We start from the raw sequence: 20,460 nt of genomic DNA, 5'->3' as shown, positions 1-20,460 counted from the left end.
CATGTGAGCCAATGGCAGGACGCGTGGGCCCGCTGCAGCCAATCACAGGGCAGCCTGAGTGCGCACTCCTTCGGACGACGACGACGACCATGGACTGGAGTAGTGTCCTTTTCTTTTCGGTGTTGCAAACTTTTAGCATTTAGTCTCCACACGGACAAAACGGTAAGTTCAACGCTACTTTACGGGCGTATTATCATATTTCCATATTCTGGCATGGCGAGTTTTGCGGAGAGAAAACCCGGTTGAAGGGTTTATTACCTCGGTTCGCTTCTCGTCGGTAAACTGAGTCGCTTCTTTCAAAAAGAAAGTAAACTTCACCTTAGACACTGTTTGCGTTTTGTTCAGTTCGTGGGTGCTTGTTTTTCTCGCTTTAAGATGTTGGTGGGTGCTGACTGGAGTCTGCTGACCCACTGAGGCCCACATGCAACCTACGCGAACAAACGCAAATCTGCACGCCGTCATTTCTTCTTGTATTTTTAGGTCGTCTTATTGGTGAGGCTTTAATCTGTGTTACAGCAGTATTAGCTATTACTCTCATGCGCTAACTTTCTGCCTGATACCCATTATGAATGAGCCTCAGACAGTCAGTCTACTTTTTGAAATGAAACAAGCAAAAACTGTGTTAAAGCAGTCATCACCTGGAGTCAGCTGTAAGTTTCATGACAGACTAAATACAGCATTATTCTAACCACAAAAGTTTTTGTGTGTTTTGCAGTTGTTCCCCAACTTTGATGATGATTTTTGTTGTCTTCCCTGTGTTTGCAGGAGTGAGGTGGGGAGGAGCTGCCCAGAGCAGTAATGGGGGAGATAGAGGGTTCATACCGGGTCCTGCAGACCCCTGGCACAAGGCTGGGAGCCCAGTTCAATGCTGGTATCAGCACTTTGGAGCCGGGCCAGAGCCTCAGTGGCAACATGGTCAGCGGGAGCAAAAGCCATGGGCGAGGACTGCAAATCCGTGTGCAGGGGTTGGACGACTCCCAGGAGTTTTTTGACATAGACGTAAGTGTCCCCTTAACTGTTCCTCATTGCGTTTCCTGCATCCTCTTTTATTTACACTACACATAAGTCCGCAGTTTGGTACACAGCAGGCTATATCTTACCTTAAAGTCCTGGGTTATCCTGCTTGCGTGTTGCTTGGGTCGGTGACAGCTGCCACATGGCTTTGGTGCTGAAATCTCTTCCTCCTTAAGTCCTCTTATTCGGGCAACTTAGTGTAACTCACCAGGGCACTTTTTTTATTTCTCGGCTCTGATTTCTGCTCAACACCCAAGTAGTAGTAGTAGTAGTAGTAGTAGTAGTAATAGTTTTCTTTCCTGTTCCTTAGTGTGACCAACGTAAATCCATCGAGGACTCAAGTATGTGAATGAATGTGTTCACATTTATTATTTGATTAACCAGAGTTGTTGTGAGAGTCTGTTTCCTCATGCGTGTTATAGAGTCTAAATTATCAACCTGTGTATTCCTCAGTGCCGTCTGTCTTAAACTGAGGATGCAAACATGGATTGCTTTGATGGACTTTGCTTTTTAATAACCAGCACCAGGATTTATACTTTCCACCCTCTTTTAATCTGGGATGACTTGACTTTCTATATTTTGCAGACAGGACAGAATTGACAAAATGTAGGCTTTTTTATTTGCCACCATCACTGCTACCATAGCAGCAAACTCAAGTAAAGGCATGATGTTAACACTGTCATCCTATGTTGAAATTTTATACCATTTTATATCAGTTTTAAGGTGACAGAGTAACATTCAGTGCTAAATTAATACTCTGAAATGTTAAACATGAGCGAATCTACAGCCAAGCTGTTATTTCTTTTCATTGTGATTACTTTATAGAGGAGTTTATCTCTTTTAAAGATTGGCATTTGGCTGGAACAAACTTTTAGATCCACACTGTTACAGTGTTTTCCCACATTTACTTGCCAAGTTGCTGCAGGAGTCATTGAGAAGGCAAATAGGAAGCAATAAGGAAGCCACTATATCAGAGCAAGTTTCCTGCCTTTTCTGTGGAGGAAAAATATCGAAGTGATCACAGTAGAGTCTCCACAATGAATAAACAACCAAGTCATTGTGAGTTTTAATTTGCAGTGTAGTATAACTAGACCTGGCAGCCATTCATTTTGTTGGAATGGGTGAGTGTAACCTGTGCAGCTACTCTGTCCTAAATCCTCATGTAGCCACAACAATAACGGTTCTGGCAGATGTAGTTTGGGGGCACTGCTGAGACAGACATTTCATAATCTTATGCGCCATATGTTGTCTCAAAGTCTTAAGATAACAGATTGCGCCAGACACAAGTTTTAATTTGTATGCATGCGGGTCCAAGCACTACTCAGTCTAGAGGAGAAGAAACTTTCAAGATTTTAGGATGACATGTATTGAGAGACAACTGAACTTGGCCTAGAGTGATCAAAGTAAGCCCTGGACACGGTGTTGATAGGAGGTGGCAGACAGAAATACATGGCTGCAAAAGGGGAATGACGGCAATCCTGTTGTCAAGCAGATTCCAGTTTGCCGAGAACAAGATGTCCTCTGAGAGGCTCTGTTGTTCACCACTGCCCAACACCGCTTTAATATTTCTGTTCATTCAGATTGAGGAGTCATGGGCTGGTGGGAGAATAGTGTGTGTGTGTACAGAATGACTGCAGAGCTCTACATCCGCTACACAACTTGGGTTTAATTTGCACTTAAAGAGAACTGCCAGTGTGCTATATCATTCTTTTAAGTCCATTTGACCACAATTACTTTAAATAAAAATGAATGAAACAGCATAGTTTTTCCTGTGTTGGAGCTGTTTTCCCTCATGAATACTGAATGTAAAAATAGGTACAAAATTGCAGTGTTGAGTGTCCGAAATGGTTGTGGCCTTCAAGCAACTGCCTCCCCTCATTGTGGCATTTTGGTTGCTCAGCTGGCCAAATATCTTACACGTTTGTGTACAATCTTCATTGCCTGCTATTTCCTGCCTCTGTCACTGTACTTTGGACAGTGAAACATAAATACTCTCATCTTGAAAGTGCTTTTTAATCTGTCAAGCATTATATATTTTATTTCTTGTTCAAGTGGTAAAACTGTGCAAACAAATGCTGTGATGGGACACATGGATTTATGGCCATAATATGTCTGCAGCCTGCAACAGACAAATCAGATCAGAGCGCGTGTGCTTTGATCTGTTAGCCTTTAACTGCTGCAGGTACCCAGCATGGTCATCATCAGCAGACATTTGCTTGCATGGCTCTTATCCACAGGCCCCTCCCACAGCCAGCACAGGAGAAAGCTCAGCCTTGTGGTTTCTGGACAGGGAGGCAGGGCCAGGAGCGCAGAGAAACACAGGCTTCTTTTATCCAGCACAGCCAATCCCTTTGCTGGCCTTAACTTCCAGCTCGAAACTCGCAAAAAGGCTGAGGGTGGTATGTGGGACCTAGCTGTGTGAAATTGCAGTACAGTTGTGGGGGTGGCGGCGGTGGTGGTGGTGTTGGGGGGTTATTGGTGGGAGGGAATCCAGGGCAGGCTTTGCTTTAGTGTTAGCAAACAAGCACATAAATAGCAGGGTTGACAACCAAGTGAGTTTGGGGGAGACAGAGGGGCAGCCGCTGGTGTTAAAAGAGAAGTTCAGAGGGAGCAGTCAGGGCAGAACAAAGTTTGAGCTGGGGAGGTGGGGGAAGGGACACACTCAGGACTCAGGAGTAAAGCCCTGTTCAAAGTTTGGCCTAGGAATTTCAACCAGTGGCCTGTTGCAGAAATCACAGTTTGATTTTCTTAGGACTGGATAAAACTTGTGTAATGAGTCACTACAGCTTTTGTCTTTAACCTGTTCTTACAAAAATGGATGTTGGTGAGATGTAAACAGTGTGATAAAGAAGACACAAGTGTCTTTTTGATGTTGTCTTGAGCATCTTGCAAGATTTTGAGATGGAACGGTACAAGAGTTTGATTGTCTTTGTCAGAGATGGAGCAGAACTGGGCGTGTGCTTCATGTGCATGCTCAAAAAAGGAGCACTCTTGGACTCTTCATTACAGCCACTACAGCTGAGCACTCGGCTCTCGTCTCTACAAAGCACTCACACTACCCCACTGTGTGCTGGAGTAGCTAAACAATCTAATGGCTGTGCTTAGGAGGACTCTCAAACAGGCCCCTCACTCTGCACATTACGTATCTCTCCTGTTGTTACTTTCTTTCCACTGGGACCAACTGACTGTCTCTCACTAAGGTCCCACCTATCTCAAGTTTGTTGTTCTGCGGTTTGAAAGCAAAGCTGAGGTTGCAAAGTATCTAGGTTACGCAGGTGACTTGAGCAGAAGGCGCACTGAAACACCTGACCCTGATTAGCACCACGTAGTGTTTATCAGCCAACAACTGTTGTGACCAACTGCCCACAGGTGTGTCCCAAAGCCAGATGGTGAGAAGAAATCAGCAGCAATTATTTAAATGAAAGCTGCCATTTAGATAAGAAAGTCCTCAAAGAACCTCTTGAACTTTGAAATGTGTCCTCACAGACCTGTGAAAGTGGCCACTGGTGTGCGGAGCTTTAAAATGTATGTCAGCAGGAAATCTCCTGGTGGCAAAGTCTAAACAATGTACATCCCACTGTGCCAGATACAAGCCCCAACACACCCCTGCTGTCAGTAGGAGGTTCTTCTGGAGCTCGCTACCATTCACTGGAGGCTGTGGAGTAACAACTGCTGTTTGATAAACCATGTCTAACCTGTCATGCAAGGTACACCCAAGCCCTGACTTTGAATTAGGCCGGATCATATCTGGGTTACACCTGTGGTTTTTGTCTGTTTTCTTCTGCGTTCTCTGTGCATGAGAAGAGCAGTTCTCTCACTTTGCTGGCTGCTTTTCAGACTCAGTGCTCATATGCCCCCCCCCACCCCCTCACACACACACACACACAAACACAGGGGAAGATTTGCCTCCCACAGAAACATCTGTTTGTCATAATCCCTGCTGCTTTCGGAGCTTGATTGGGTGACCCACTGACCTGCCTTAACGTTGCAGCTCAGAAATGAGACCGTGGTCTGTACCACAAGTTGGGTGTGAACAGGCTTCATGTGAACTCACTGTCACAACACAGGCTTTTTAGGTGGAATTTGTGACACATTTATTTGCATGGCAAAATGGACTTGGATAAGTCCTGGGTGTCGATGGGCTGGAGAATGTTGACCAAATAAGATATCTGAATTAAAAGAAAAAAAGTCTGGGCAATTTCACAATATTTTTGGAGTTAAGATATTTACACCCCAAAAAAATTGAGAAATGACACGGCATTCACATTTCACTTTGCTGGAACTTGCATTTCTCTAATGCAACATGTGGGGCTCATACAGTCATTTTCAACATAGGTTCATCAGTGGATTTTTAAAAAATTATAAAATAAAATGGAAGAGTTGCTTTTTTTTTTTTTTTTGTCTGACCCCTTGCCCAGAAATCAAAAAATATTCCTCTTACATCAGCAAATCCTCAGCTGCACCCAGCAAATGGCAGCCATGTCTGTTTTAATGATTAATCATTTATCTAAATTATTGCTGATTTAGTTTCAGTCATTGGACCAGTAGATTAATCAATACATCATTTCAGCACTATCAGTGTTTAAGATAATGGGTTGTGAGTGTTGATGGGATCACTGTCTCTGCTCTGTCTGTCATTTTGTTGCTCTAGATCCAAGTTTGGCTCATTTCTGTTGTCACGTGGCTTTATTTGCCCCTGTTGTCAGGCTTTGTTACCGTTCTTGAATGAAGAGATGCCATAAGAGCGGTATAATAACTGTGTGCCCACTGTGTGTGTATACAGTAACTGATTGCACACACAGATGAGCAACGTGTTCAGCAGCAAAAGGAAGTTATTTGAAGGGAATTAACCTGCACAGGTGTACATTGTCAAGAAATCCCCTGCATTGGATGCTGGGTGTATTTTGTGTATTCATGCAGAGGGTGAGGCTGATCTGCAGTTGTGTAACTTGTCCTCTTGGCTAGCTTTCTGGGAGCAATTAGATCTCTGTCATCCCTCCCTCACTGAGACTGTGGAAGATAAAGCTGAATGTCCCAGAGGAGGGTTTTACACTCCCTCGAGGCCGCAGTGCTGTGAATGCAGTTTTACATTCCTGCAGAGGGTTAATGACTGACACAAAGGAGGAGCTTCTGAGAGCACACCAGTCAACACAGAGTAGTTTGCTCACGACTGCTATACTGAGGAAAAAATCACTTGACAGTTTAGTCTAATCTGCCATCGGTTTCTGGTTTTCCTGTCAAACCAATCAGCCTAATTCTGGGTTATAATTTTTTGCATCTTGATAAAATAACATTTTATATACACACACGCATATAATGTAAATCTCATGGTTTAGTCGTGATTAGGGTGATTATATCTGTTTTATGTTGCAGTGCATCTTGGATCTTGAAAGCTCTTTAACCTGAATTTACACTGAATACAAACTGAAAGAGGTGAACACTGTAAACATGGGGAGACTCAGAGGAAACAGGGGTCATTGTGTCTTTATTCACAGGGAAGGTTTGGTTTTGCTGAGATGACTGTTTACAAAGCACATGGGTTTAGCCTGCCTGGAGATGAGTATACGATTACATTGTTTCTCTGTTGAAATGGTTTTCACTGAATGAGTCCAACCGAGACAAAATCCCTCAAAATGTTCCTTGCATTTGGCCACTGATGATTTTGAATTCTTACCGATGCTGTCTGAACAGTATGTTTGGCCTGCTCTCAAAGACAACCCAGACAAAGTATTTTAACACACCGCTGTTTCTCTGCTCTGGCTGAGATCAGCTGTAATCAGACACTGTAAATGTGTGGAAAAAAAGGGGCATTTTACAACAGATTCCTAGATTTATGGATGTTGTGTCAGTAGGTTTCACCTGCACTTTATAGATTTTGTGAATGCAGAACATATGATTGTATCACAGCAATGAAAAGACTAACTACAGTAAATCTCCTGGCGCTCTTTGAGTTGTAATGCTTTACTTTAGCCAATGCAAAGCAGTTCTTTTTATAAGACTTTTAAAAATACTATTTTACATTACTACCAGATGTTTTAGGCTATAATTTTCTCTAAAAGTCACAGGCCAGGATTCCAAACCTCAAGTGCAGTGTGTTCTTAGTACATAGTAATTAGTTCTTCATTTAGTGAAAACAAACCCCAGAGCGTCGAGAAGGTAAACTTCAGCTGATTTTCTGCTTGTGACTTTGCTGCTCTCTGCTCAGCGCCAGGCGACAGTAAATGTACAGTAGGATGATTTTTTTTTCTTCTGCAGTTTATTTATCTCTCCAAGTCAAGGAAACAGTTTGAATCAACAGATGGAACATAGGCGGCCATAAAACGCACAATGAAGTGGATCATTTACAGATGCCAAATATTTTCTGCACCACACAGACAGACTGTGTTTGCTCAGTGCTCACTTTGAACACAGGCATGGCCCTCCTCACCTCGGCCTGAGTGCAAATCTGCTTTTGATAGTGATCTCTGTTCATCACCTGTGCTGTTTGTCAGCTATAATTCAATTTCTCACACCGTTGAGATTGTAAGATTTGTCATGACTGGTCTTTTGAGATCTTTGTGTTGACGTAGTGATGAAAATAACAATGATTCCTTCCTCTCTGTTTTTTCTTCCAGCCCAAAGCTCTTGGACAGGCCCTCCTCTCTGAGGTTTTCCACAGAGGCAACCTCATAGAGAGTGATTACTTTGGCCTCGAGTTTCAGAATATGCAGATGAACTGGGTACGTAAACCGGCAACTGTGTGTTTTTGTTTCCTGTTTGAAACAGACACATTGAATATCCAGGAACTGACATGCAAACTGATTATACGTGTCACTTGAGTATTGACCAGCGGAGGTAGGCAAGATTTTAAAGGTCAAAGGTCATAGCCTGCTGACAGCAGGACTTGAGTCAGGGTCAAGATCAACTTTCAAGTCACTCCTCAGCTACTCAGTTGCTCTTCTTTAGCTTCCTACAGCACAAACATGGAGCTGGTGTTGTTTTCACTGGACTGGAGCAGTATATAATCTCAGAATATTTTTAACGCGTCTGGCTGTATACAAATGTCAGACTTTCCATTGTTTTATTCTTCCAGAAACATAAGTGTAATTCAAGACCACCCAGAAGGTTTTAATAACGCAACAGAGAAGAGATATGAAACACATATCTTCTTCAAAGACAACAGAGCCGGTGTTAGTTTTAACACCAGTAAAACATTCTGCACATGCACAGCACATTTGTTTCTCTGCACTTTGGTTTTGAAATCAAATTCTTCCTTTAACAAACTGAATGTTTTGCTATAAGCCTCACCAGTGCAGGGCATTTAGACCGGATGCTAATGTAAGTTGAGAGGGCTAAATTAAATAGTTCATTCTGCCATAGTTTTAGAAGAAAAATCACAATAGACAATAAATTAGAGCTAAAACAATTAGACAATTAATTGACAGCTGTTTTGAAATCAGTGAACTGTTTGAGTCATTTTTCAAACAAAAATACAAACAAGCATTTAAATTTCAGTATCTTTGGGTTTTCAAATGTTGGTTCGGCAATTGACAATTACTTTGACATCCAGTTTGCTTTTTTTTCCCAAAACCCAGACATATTCATATTTTATAAAGTAAGGCAAGAAAAGGCGGTCAATCATCACAACTGAGAAGCTGGCACATCAAATGTTTGGCATTTTTTGCTTGAAAAAAATTAATTCACTGATTGATTAATAATCAAAGTAGTTGCCAAAAATTTTTCTGTCAATTTACAAATCCACTGATCATTTTGGCTGTGATTGTTTTCTAATAAGATGGATGAGTATCTTTACTTTTCCTGAATTTTTTTTTTTTTTTTTTGATGCTCTAACACATTAATTTGTGTAACTGCGACCTGAGAGAAGAATTCGGGTAAATATCAGCTGATACCAATTTCTCAATTTCTCTGTCTGGATTTAGCACATTTCATCTTCAATCAGGTCCAGATGTAACAGAGCAGACAGGCTCATACAATGATGTTTGAAGCCAATTTTAGCCCACATCATTTCCACATGACTCTGCTATTACCCAGACACTGACTCATGATAAAAACTCTGTTGTGAGGGAGTCTTCAAGGTGAAGCTGTCACTTCCTTGTCAAAATTTGTCAAAGCTTCCTGTAACATTGTGAAGATGATCCTATTTCTTTCTCTTTAGGTTTGGCTGGAACCCACAAAACCTGTTTTTAAACAAGTCAGAAGTAAGTGAGCTCAGATATCAGCTCAAGTCCCATTTAATGAAAATGTGTATGTGTGCTGATGATGTGTTGTTGTGTTTTTCAGGACCACCAAATACCTTATTTAGACTGTCAGTGAAATTCTTCCCTCCAGACCCTGGTCAGCTGCAGGAGGAGTACACAAGGTCAATGACTGTAATTTCCTACTGGATATTATATTTATATCAGACCTGTGTAGAAGAGCTTTAGAAACTAAACTGCTTTTATTTTTTGTTTTTTCATTTTTTTATACTTTTCTAAAGCTCATGATTCTGGTTGTTGTTACATGACATTTCCTAGAGATAATGAATTCATCATGAGCTTTGTTTGTGCTTATTTACTTCTCAGATGACAGACACTAAGCCTCTGTCCTTTTTTTTTTCTTTTTACAGGTACTTATTCTCCCTGCAGATGAAGAGAGATCTGATGGAGGGCAGGTTGATCTGCACAGAAAATACTGGAGCCCTGCTGGCCTCTCACCTCGTCCAGTGTATGTTCCAGCTGTTATTTTAACTACATTTTTTTGTTTGTTTTCTTATTGAAGTTTTATTTATGTTTGTCTGTTTGATTGGTCAACACATTGTACATATGGTACATGGTATAGTATATACCACATTGAGATAATTCTCTGAATGTAATGACTGCATTTCAATGTTGAAGTTAAGCATTTACATCAGCTGTAGTAACATTAACATGTTTTAGACTGGGCAGCTTGGTTTTAGTGTCGGCAAACACTCACACTCAGTCCTAATGTAAGCATCTCAAACACCTCATCCTACAGCACCACTACACAAATTACGTTATCCAGTGTCATAAAACTTAAAATGTGTGCACACTCAGAGTCCATGGACCTCTCTAAATAGATGTTTACGATGATGCCCAAAGAGAAACTGATGTCCCCTTCCTCCTTCACAGCGGAGATTGGTGACTATGACGACGTCGCAGACAGGGACTTCCTGAGGATGAACAAGCTGTTGCCTTATCAAGAGAAGGTGCAAGAGAGGATCATGGAGCTCCACCGCAGGCATCTGTAAGTTGCTCCTTCTTGTCTGTACTACACCTTGTTTCATGTTGTGTTGTGTGCTGGATCTTTTCTTCCCCCACACTCTGGCAATATACACCAGTTTCTGTCAAACCAGGAGTTAGCAGACTTTCTCTTCTCATAACAAAGTCAAAGTCAGAACCTTTTCCAGCTGCTTCAAACAGTTGAAATGATCCCATCAAGTACATACATACTGCTGCAGTGTGTCATCCCCACCACAGAATACACCAGCTGAGTGCCAGACTGCCAGCACATTGTTCTGTTGCAGCTGCAGACTGCACACATATGCTCAACTTGCACTTAGTTCATCACAATTTTTCCATTGTTTTCTCTCATCTTCACATGCCACCACAAACATCACTTTGACAGAGTAACAGAGTGCTGTAACTGAGTCATTATTTTTTTCCTTCTGACGACATGTTGAGCCAGTTTACTGTGACGTCCGCACAGCTCAGGGCCGACGTGGTCTGACCTCGGTCTCAAACAGGGCTACATTATTGTGGTTTAGTGCAGATACTTCCTGCTGTGATGAGTCGTGAAAATACAAATGATCACATTACAGCAAAGGAAAAAAACACCAGTGAGAAACGAAATCTTTTTGATGAGGGGTAAAATAATACACAGATGACAAACATGCTGATATACCCAATCTGAGCAGATATTTAGTTTTCAAGGAATGACTAGTTTTTGTTCGATACACACCGTACCTCTTCACCTCTTCATTCCCACAGATTTTTATTGTCTTTGCTAAGAAAGGTACAGTCCACTCGATAAGATTGAATACAGACTGACTCAGTGTTTATATGTGGTTTGAAGAATTTCAGTTTCCAGAATTTCCTGAGAAATTTCAGCAAGATGTTGAATCAACTGTGAATCTACACATTGTCACTTCCAAGGCAAAACAACTGTAATGAGGGGCTTTGCCCCATTTTAGAGTTAAGAGCCTCACAAAACCTCACTTCACTTTTCCCACCAGTAGCCTCCTTGTTAGCACAGTACTATCCTATAGCCAATAGGGACTATTTTCAACCCAGTGTATTAGGTGGCTCTAAAGACCTTTGCTAATCTCTTCCCTTGGTTGCCAGGGTGGAAGCACAAGCGGCAAGTTCCCCTGGCCTAATCCCCAGCTCTGGCCGGTCTATTAGCCATAAGGCCAGTGGGGCAGGGGAGGGCCCTAAGGAGATTTCACTGCTTAACGGATGAACAAAATTAGAATGTGGTAATGATTGGACGGATATGTCTTCCTAACATGCTGTTTGGTTGTAATCACATGGTTTTAGAAAATGCCTCTCAAATCCTGGAAGTTATAAGGGATTTAAGGTCACACTGCTTGGCATACAAGTCATGATACAATCTTAGTTTGTTCGGATTGCATGTGATTAATCAAAAGGAACATTGCACGATGGCCACTGTGGAACCATTACTACAAGCTGCCTGATTTATTTCAAAGTACATCATCAAAATGTACTTAAAGAAACGTAACGGCTCAGCCTGTTGATGGAGGTTTAATTCTGTCACTTGTAAAGATGTTGGCAAGGTCTTTATTAAGCCCTTTAAAAAAACTTTTAGTTTCCACTGTTTAATTCAATGCACATGATATCTGTCAATTTAGATTTTATATACAAAGACAATTCAAACATTAAAATGTTAAAAGTAGAATATGGGATCTCAGTGCAGGATGGGTAATGTTGAGCTTATAGATAAGCAGCAGTGTTTTAAAGTCACTTCTGTGAGCTCAGGGTTTATCAGATTTTCAGTTTTCTCTGTTATTGACTTGATGTTGCTGTCAAAATTTAGTTCAGTCTTTATTTACACAAAGATGTCTGACTTCTGAGTACGTGGCAGTGTGCTCAGATAGTGACAAACCAAGGTAAATTTGGGTGTTGTTTGCTAAATTATAATGGGCTATTATGATGTATAATTTGGTCAAATGTATCTATGTAAAGGTTAAATAAAAGAGGCTCGAGGATTTAGCCTTTGGGAACTGCAGATGCTATGTTGCTCCATTTGGACAGTAGAAAGTAGTAGGAAAGTAGTTCCTGTTTTGGAAACTGGTCTTGATCCAATGTTGGACAGTGTCTAGTTTTTTAATCTGTTTTATTGGGTCAACTGGAGCATGGAGATCTAATAAACCAAGACTAAGATTTTTCTTGTATCAGGAGATCAAATTCAAAACCTTACCGAGCTGCCTGTGTACAATGAAAACAACATGAGGGGGATCTGTTGTTACACTCGAGTGTTGATGGGTTTGTTGCATTGTCTACTCCAGGGGCCAGACTCCAGCTGAATCGGATTTCCAAATCCTGGAGATTGCCCGTAAACTGGAGATGTATGGCGTCCGCTTCCACCCTGCAGCTGACCGGGAAGGCACCAAGATCAATCTGGCTGTTGCTCATATGGGCCTTCAGGTTTTTCAGGTGACTGTTGCTGTCATACCAGCTTTCATTTCTGAACGTGACCTTTAGTCTATAACAGTGTTGCTACAGATTATTTCTCTCTTTTTAACATTATTTTTTTCTCCCAGGGCAACACAAAGATTAATACCTTCAACTGGTCCAAGATTCGCAAACTGAGCTTCAAACGAAAGCGGTTCCTGATCAAGCTCCACCCAGAGGTTCATGTACGTATCAAGGAAAAGACTAGTGTCCCTTTCTAGAAGAAGAATATTTATTTTATCGCCTCACTTTCCACATCCACTGACCAGCTGACTGTGTGATTTCTCTGTTTCTTTTTAATCTTCGTTTTTAGGGGCCCCATCAGGACACTCTGGAGTTTATGATGGCCAGTCGGGACCAATGTAAAATCTTTTGGAAGATCTGTGTGGAATATCACTCATTTTTCCGTTTGTTTGACCAACCACAACCCAAATCCAAAGCTATCCTCTTCACCAGAGGCTCGTCCTTCAGATACAGGTACTAACTTCTCACATAAAAACAAAGGCATTTGTCATCTTTAATGCTTCTTTATAGGAACTTTGGGGTTTCTTGTACAATGAAACATTAAAAAGGTTTAATGGTTTCGTCATTCATTTTTTTTTTTTTTTAATTCAGTGGAAGGACTCAGAAGCAACTTGTGGAGTACGTCAGGGAAAACGGAGCAAAGAGAACGCCATACCAGAGGTGTGTGTTTCCATATAAAGTATATACACTGTTTATCGAAAAGACAAGCTGTTTGCCCTTCTAATTCTTCCTAAGCATTGCCTGGGAAATGTTTCCACACTGCATTTATCATCATAATACTGACAGGAGGTTCTTTGTTGTTTAGGAGGAACAGTAAAATACGAATGTCTGCTCGCTCCTTAGCAACAGATGTGCCAAAACAGGTCAGTGCCGCTACAAGGTTGATGCATTTTGCAACGAATAAACTAAATACTTTACTTTAATGAATAAACTAATATAATTCTCCTCTCTTTTATTACTCTCCACTCTCTTTTCTTTCCTTGTCCTGTCTGTGTTGCATTATTTCAGAGCTTGTCATTCAATGACAGTCTCAGGGCCCCAGGCTCCCCTTCTTCTGCTACAGTGTCCTTCCACCCGGCGCACATCTCTAGTGTCCTCCCACGAACAGAACTCCAACCTCAGCCCCAGCCTTTGCCCGCACTGAGCCAATGTCCAGCGCCTCTACAGCATCAGCACCAGCACCAGCTTCAGTCCCCTCTGCAAGCTACCAGACCCCCCAGCCCACCGACGGAAGAACCTGTCAAGGCTGCTTCCCCATCCCACTACGCTTTTCAAGGTGCCCCTAGTAATCAGGCAGCAGGACACTGCAGCCCCTTGTTTGTGTGTGTAGAGAGTGGCACTTCCCAATCACAGCCTTCCAAAAATGGCAATGAGGATAGTGAGCTTGGTGGGAGACGGGGACCTGGGTGCTCGGTGGGAGGGGGTGGAGGGAAGAGGAAGGGGGTTCTTACACCTGAGGCTTTTGAGGCGGAGCTTTTGCGTACAAAACAGATCCCCATGTACTCAATGTCCAACTCACCTCTGCATGTCACTGAGGAGTTCATAGATGATGATCCCACTGAAATATCTTTTTATGGTGGGGGGGCCGAGGCCTACTCTTATGGGCTTGATGATAAAGTAGACCAGTTTCGTGATGTGGAGGAATCTGACCTGGGCAAAAACAGGATCTTTAGTGTGGGCATTGAGGATCTGAATGGTAATGACAATCCCTTCCCTGATAGCATTGTTGGTCATTCTGAGACCAGCTCCTTGATGAATAATCGCTCCGAGTGCAGTTCCCTGGACAACCTGGGGCTCAGCTCTGCAGGTGAGTCCATGTCAGTGGGTTATGGAGGCCCTGACTCCTCCTCACTCCGTCTGCCAGGCTCTGACATCCAGTCAGAGGCCAGCTCAATGGTCAACTTCCCAGCGTACTCTGTGCGCTCTGAGAGCAGCTCTGCTGTGCAGTTCAGTGACCTGGTAGAGCAGCTCGAGCAGCTCAGCTACCCACCCACGGCCACTGAGGGCTCTGGGAACGGCAGCTCAGACTCAGACTCTGACTGGGGCTCAGACAGCATCCTGCCCCCTGAGCAGAACCTGTTTTACAGTAATCCCCTGACAGGGAGCAGTGGTATAGAGGGGTTCCTCCTGCAGTGTCACAACCTGCAGGCCCTGGCACTTGCAGACACCTCTGGATCTCCTCATATTAAAATGTAACATGTCCTTAAAGCACTTGAGGCCTGGGTTCAGGGCTGTCCAATGTATAGAAAAAAAAAACACCTTTGCCACATCATAATTAACAATAAGCAGCAGCTACATGCTTTCATTTTTCATTTCTGCCTCATACTTTGGTTTTCTGCAGCAGCTCTTTTTATTTGTATCAGTGATTTGACCTGTTGTCCTTGGTACCATGCCATGCTCAGGTTGCGGTGCTTTTTTATCACTCCTGTCTTCTCATGAAACTTGGCTTATCAAATTTTGGCCTCCATTTTCATGAAATTCTTGAATAACATAGTCTTTTTGGTTTTTTTTTCTGGCTATTCAGAGCAAATGTTGATGAGGTTTTTGGGGTATATCCCCCGAACATGTCAGAAAATGCAAAACATTTTGTGCTTTTCTTTTGGAAGCTTTATATCTTAAATACTCATTTTGCATCCTTTAAAACACAAATTAACAAGTTAGCATAGGAATGTCTTGTTAAATTTGCTAGGATTTCAATATAGTAAAACTCAAATATAGCTAATGAAAGAAAATTTGTAAGTAATGTAGAGTTTTTTTTATGGTGATTTCTAAACATATTTGACCAATAAATATGGTATCACATTTTTTTAAAGTTTCATTTACAAAGTACTTAATCAATACTTAATTATTATCACCAGTAATAATCATCTTCTGGCTTTCAGATTTCTTATATTAGATGATACATTTTGTGCAGAGTAGAGTTTGGAGTAGAATCAGAGTAGTAAGCATCAATCTGTCTCTAATGTCTCTAATCTCAGGGTAAAGATGAAACCAACAGTTGTCAAGGTTCAGTGATCCTTACAGGCCTCCTGTATTTAAAAAAACAACACATGCCATGAAGCCACACTTTGCATTTGCACTTCTGTGCCTCACTGACATCTGCTGGCAGAAGTGGTTGAAGCAGTTTCACATCAGACTAGTCCACAGCACGAAGAAGGTGAAGGATAAAATAAATGATAAAAGTATTTCACCAACTAATATTTTTACTTCATGTTTAGTTAAGTTGACGAATGTAAGCAGTGTGCTAATGAGCCATTAAGTACACTGTTAACACCACTTTATACAAAATGAATGTATCATCTTATGTGTAGGTAAGGCTGTAGTAAACCATGTATAATAGTGTTTGATACAGTAATACTAAGTGTCAGATTGTGGAGCATCCAGATGTAGCGTTTTTCAGCATTTGAAACCATCAAAGTTTTGTAATTTCCAGGAGACCCTTTCACTATAGTAGGTGTGGTAGGTTTGATTGTACTGTGTGTGTGTGTGTGTGTGTGTGTGTGTGTAGGGTAAAAGTTGACGTTGCCTCGTCTCTTCTGACATGTTGCCTTTAGCATGTTTCAGGGTTTTAGCATTAGCTAACGTCAGGATACCAACAAGATGGTTTTCTGTGTATTGGAAGGAATCGGGGTCTTTTGCACATTAGCTATGACTTTTTCATCACTTTTTATATTAGCTGGATTTTTTAAAATGTTATTTCTAAGCTTTGATAAAGGAACGATTGTTTTCAGTCATGTGGTCAGTCACTAATATACAAGCATGCACAGAGCTTTTTTTAATCGAGCACCCTCCAGGCTTCAGAGATTAGTCTGAGGTGTCAGGTCAGGTCAAGCCTGGCCTCAGATGATTTTTACTGTGCCATACAACATGAAAACATCATACTGTGTTCATGTCAAACTAATCGGTAGCATTTTGTTAGTTCACTGATGTCATTTCCTCTTCAAAACAGTGACTCACCAAGTCCAATTTTTAATTTCCTTTTGTTTGAGCTCACTTAAATCTGCCTGAGGGGAGATTTCACTTGACTTTCTGCAGAGTTTGCTTTTTTCTGTACACGTTACAGAGTTTTGTTTTGTCCACAGCACTTGCACTGCATTGCCTTAAAGCACTTAGTCTCACTCTTTCCATGCAATATGCTTTTATCTCAGGTGTACGTTCCTGTTTACTTTGTAATAGGTTTGGGATGTTTCCGCCAAACACCTATGTGGGAAAGGGGCTATTGAAATTAAGAGTTTTCCTCTTTAGTAATCAAAACAGTGGATAAATACTCACCTGTTCTCATTGTCATTTTGAAGGATGGCAAGTAGCCATTTTTATTTTTCCTTATAAAAACAAAAAAAGAAAATAGAGCAACATATTTCCAGAAGTGTTTTTACAGTCTCTCTGCAGTCACAAGTGTGGACAGTGAGTCTGTGTCACCTTGGAGGTTATCTAGTTTCACACACGCTGTCAGTGACAGTAAATCATATAGAGTTGTGATGAAGGGTTTGTCTTGATGGCTTTTTTTTTTTACATTTTTGCCTTTGGTTTCTTGTCTGCCATGTCACACTCCCCACATCTCAACTAAAGATTGAATTCATGACGGGCTGACACTTATAACCAGCTAAGCTAACTGCACTTAGGCATCAAGTAATCATCACTTAATCCTGAACTTGTATATTTACTAATTATAAACAACTTGTACTTAATGTTTGTATGTTTTCCTCTCAAGAATAAAGTAATCACTTTTGGGTACCATGAATGTCAGACTTAAAATTCTTTTTGAGATGCAGACTGAAATCATATTAGCAATGCTGATGTAATTCTTTACTGCTTTAACAGAAACCCCGATGGTGGTGGTGGTGGTGGTACATCTTCTTTCAATGACAACAATTTTCCCTCGCCCTATGTTTTGGGATTAAACTCCTGGAGAAGGAGGAATCCCCTGAGGTTTTGGGGGTTATACTGTAACACCAGACTGAAAATAATGTGCATAGCGGTGTTGTTATCATATCATTTTTCAAATGATTTGAAATCTAAATGAAACAGCAGGACCAGCTTGTGATCTCTTCAATATAAACTTAAAAGTCATTAAAAGCTGGAGTCACGTGCTGTAGCAAGATGCTCCAAGTCGTCTCTGTTGACTCATTAGTGCCCCACACTTCAGCCATTTATCCTTTTTATTTTCTGACCAAGTGTGTATCACATGTCCTTCTGGAGGAGTTGAAGTTAATTATGCTGTTAGTATGGAGCGCTGTTCAGTGTAACAACATTAGAAAATGAAGCCTGTATTGTCTTGCAACAAGTCGATCCACACTTTTATATTTGAGGCAACAGGCTCATATTGTGTTGGGGGTTGGGTCGAACTCGTACACAAGATTCCTCAACCTAATTCCAGCTGAGTGTGTGTGCTCCCTGTTTGGAGAGGCTTTGTGCCAAGTCATTCCTCAGCAAACCCCCGTCTTCTGGCGGTGGAGCCTGACGTCCGCCCTGCTCTGCTCTCCTGTGGGGCACTTCAGATAGACTATAAACAACTATTTACCCTCGAGACAAGCCACATTCCTGATCAGCCTTGGCGTGAGCAATTATTTCCGGGTCGAGGACCGACTTTTTTTTTTTTTTTTTTTCCCCTCTCTGCCTCCCCCATTCCTTTTTTTCCTCTCTCCCTCTCTTTCTTTTTTCTCTCTGATAGAATTAGCAGAGCAGCTGTGCTGACCTGTGACTCAGTAAAGACGACAGCCTAGCGCTTCATCTGCTTGTTTTGTCTCCCTGTTCTGTAGCAAAGCTCTCAGGCAGAGCAAAAGCAGCAGAGCCAGTTCTCTGAAATGGAATCAGGCTCATATATGTTTGTAATGAATCATTTGTCCGTCTTGTGCAGGGCTCTGAAAACAATGGGCGGGGGGGGGGTATGGGAACCATTACTTGCCGTGGTCTACTCTGCCGTCTCCCCTTTCATTTAACGGTCTGTGTGTGTGATGAACCGTTCCACTTGTTTTTGTTGAAACGTGCAGCACTTTGTGTTTTTCTCGGGGAGGAAATGAGATAATTGTGGAAACAGTTTAGGCGAAGATGAAGGTTACTGTTGTATATTTGCCTGCGTGCAACATATTAACGTATTGTTGCAAATATGATATTGTACTGAGCTCCACTTTGTGTTGAGAGTGTGATTGTTGACTTAAACTCCACCCATTTGGAAAGATCATGTTGGGCCTGTTTGGGTAGAGTCATTTAACCCTTTGTCATTCTTTCCCAACCTTTTACACTACAGTCTCATCTTGACACTCATTTCAAACTTTTTTTTAATCTCTGTTCTCCCTCATCCACAGATTCAGTCGTGGACAGCCCTCAGCTCTCACCCTTCAACTCCAAGGGGCCCCTCTGCCTGTCGCCCTCCTTCCAGATGTCGACCCTCAGCCTGCCAGGCCAGGCACCGTCTCCCCTGCAAAGCCCCATCCTGAGCGAGGTGGGCAGCAATGCCAGGCTAGAGGAGGAGGAGGAGGGCAGGAGGAAGGTACACTGCTTACATGCCACCCTTCCACCCCCCGCCTCACAACCCCTTTTAAAACCTGCCTTGTAAATTATAATGAGATGGGGTTTTCTAACTTTTTGTTCATATAATGGAGAGAAAATAAGTTTCCCTTTGGAAAAAGTTTAGTTTTCTGATGAGAGCATTGTCCATCACTCAATTTTGAAACTTGTGTCCCTTTTCTGCTTCAGCGATATCCGACCGACAAGGCCTACTTCATTGCCAAAGAGATTCTGACCACAGAGCGAACGTACCTGAAAGACCTGGAGGTCATCACTGTGGTGAGTTCCACTCTTTTAATTGTTCTTTTGATTTGGATTTACCAAGACTATGTACAAATAATGAGGTCATTGTAAAGAAGATGTAGAAGCCTGAATTACAGATCCTTTTATGCAACAGTATGCTTCAAAAACTGCATGAAAATCTTAAAAATGATGTTATAATACAGAAGTAAGTATTAAAAATAAAACACACAATGGAAAAAAATAAACCTTTGGTAATACATCCAGGCTCTGTGAGTGTACCTTATTCAGTTTACTATAGACATTAACATTATTAAAATATATCCCAAGATCCCACATTTTCATACAGATATTAAAAATAATGTCACAATTTCCTACAGCAGACGTCTTCACATCACTTGTTTGGTCCAATCAACAGCCTGAAACCTAAAAATATTTCGTTTCCTATCATGTAAGACAGAAAAGCAGCAAATCATCACAGTGGAGAAATGATGACTCATCACTAAAAAAACAAAAAACAAAAAAAAACTCACTAATCAATTAATCAACTAATCGTTTCAGTTCTATTGTATGCATACCAGTTAATTTATTGGGTAAATGTGTATCAATATTGTCTCTCCGCTGCTCCCAGTGGTTCCGCAGCGCTGTGATCAAAGAAAACGCCATGCCCGAGGGCCTGATGACCCTCCTCTTCTCCAACATCGACCCCATCTATGAGTTCCACCGAGGCTTCCTCAAGGAGTTGGACCAGAGGCTGGCTCTCTGGTAGGTGCTCCCTCAGTGTTTTTGTGTGTGAAGAGATGCACTGGAGCTTCTGATGAGGTGGTAACGATGACCTGTTTCCTCAGGGAGGGGCGCTCTAACGCTCACGTCAAAGGCGACTACCAGAGGATTGGCGATGTGATGCTGAGGAACATGTGCGCTCTCAAGGTGAGTTGAATTAACATCACCTCCTCGGTACAGGGTTGACTGACAAACAGTGCGT

General features: G+C 41.8%; 1 protein-coding gene across 3 annotated transcripts in view; it reads left to right on the top strand.

Annotated features, from left to right (window-relative positions):
* farp2 (FERM, RhoGEF and pleckstrin domain protein 2) overlaps positions 1–20,460 on the top strand; it is a 28,704-nt gene continuing 8,244 nt past the window's right edge. Inside the window, exons 1-17 of one of the 3 annotated variants that reach the window (XM_071487212.1) lie at positions 1–162; positions 766–999; positions 7,629–7,733; positions 9,170–9,212; positions 9,295–9,373; positions 9,620–9,717; positions 10,143–10,257; positions 12,539–12,686; positions 12,794–12,889; positions 13,018–13,181; positions 13,320–13,388; positions 13,534–13,591; positions 13,737–14,004; positions 19,028–19,170; positions 19,425–19,514; positions 20,107–20,240; positions 20,324–20,405. In XM_071487212.1, the coding sequence (XP_071343313.1) occupies positions 799–999; positions 7,629–7,733; positions 9,170–9,212; positions 9,295–9,373; positions 9,620–9,717; positions 10,143–10,257; positions 12,539–12,686; positions 12,794–12,889; positions 13,018–13,181; positions 13,320–13,388; positions 13,534–13,591; positions 13,737–14,004; positions 19,028–19,170; positions 19,425–19,514; positions 20,107–20,240; positions 20,324–20,405 (1,893 nt within the window). In that variant the 5' untranslated portion in view covers positions 1–162; positions 766–798. Of the gene's footprint in view, positions 163–765; positions 1,000–7,628; positions 7,734–9,169; positions 9,213–9,294; positions 9,374–9,619; positions 9,718–10,142; positions 10,258–12,538; positions 12,687–12,793; positions 12,890–13,017; positions 13,182–13,319; positions 13,389–13,533; positions 13,592–13,736; positions 14,005–19,027; positions 19,219–19,424; positions 19,515–20,106; positions 20,241–20,323; positions 20,406–20,460 lie in introns of all 3 variants that reach the window. The other 2 variants (XM_071487210.1, XM_071487211.1) reach the window with 2 other exon arrangements.

This window comes from Trachinotus anak, unplaced genomic scaffold (assembly GCF_046630095.1).
Source record: "Trachinotus anak isolate AG129_WGS33_773 ecotype Australia unplaced genomic scaffold, CSIRO_AGI_Tana_v1 ptg000010l, whole genome shotgun sequence".
In the NCBI taxonomy this organism is placed as follows: Eukaryota; Metazoa; Chordata; class Actinopteri; order Carangiformes; family Carangidae; genus Trachinotus; species Trachinotus anak.
This window is presented reverse-complemented; position numbering and strand designations above follow the sequence as displayed.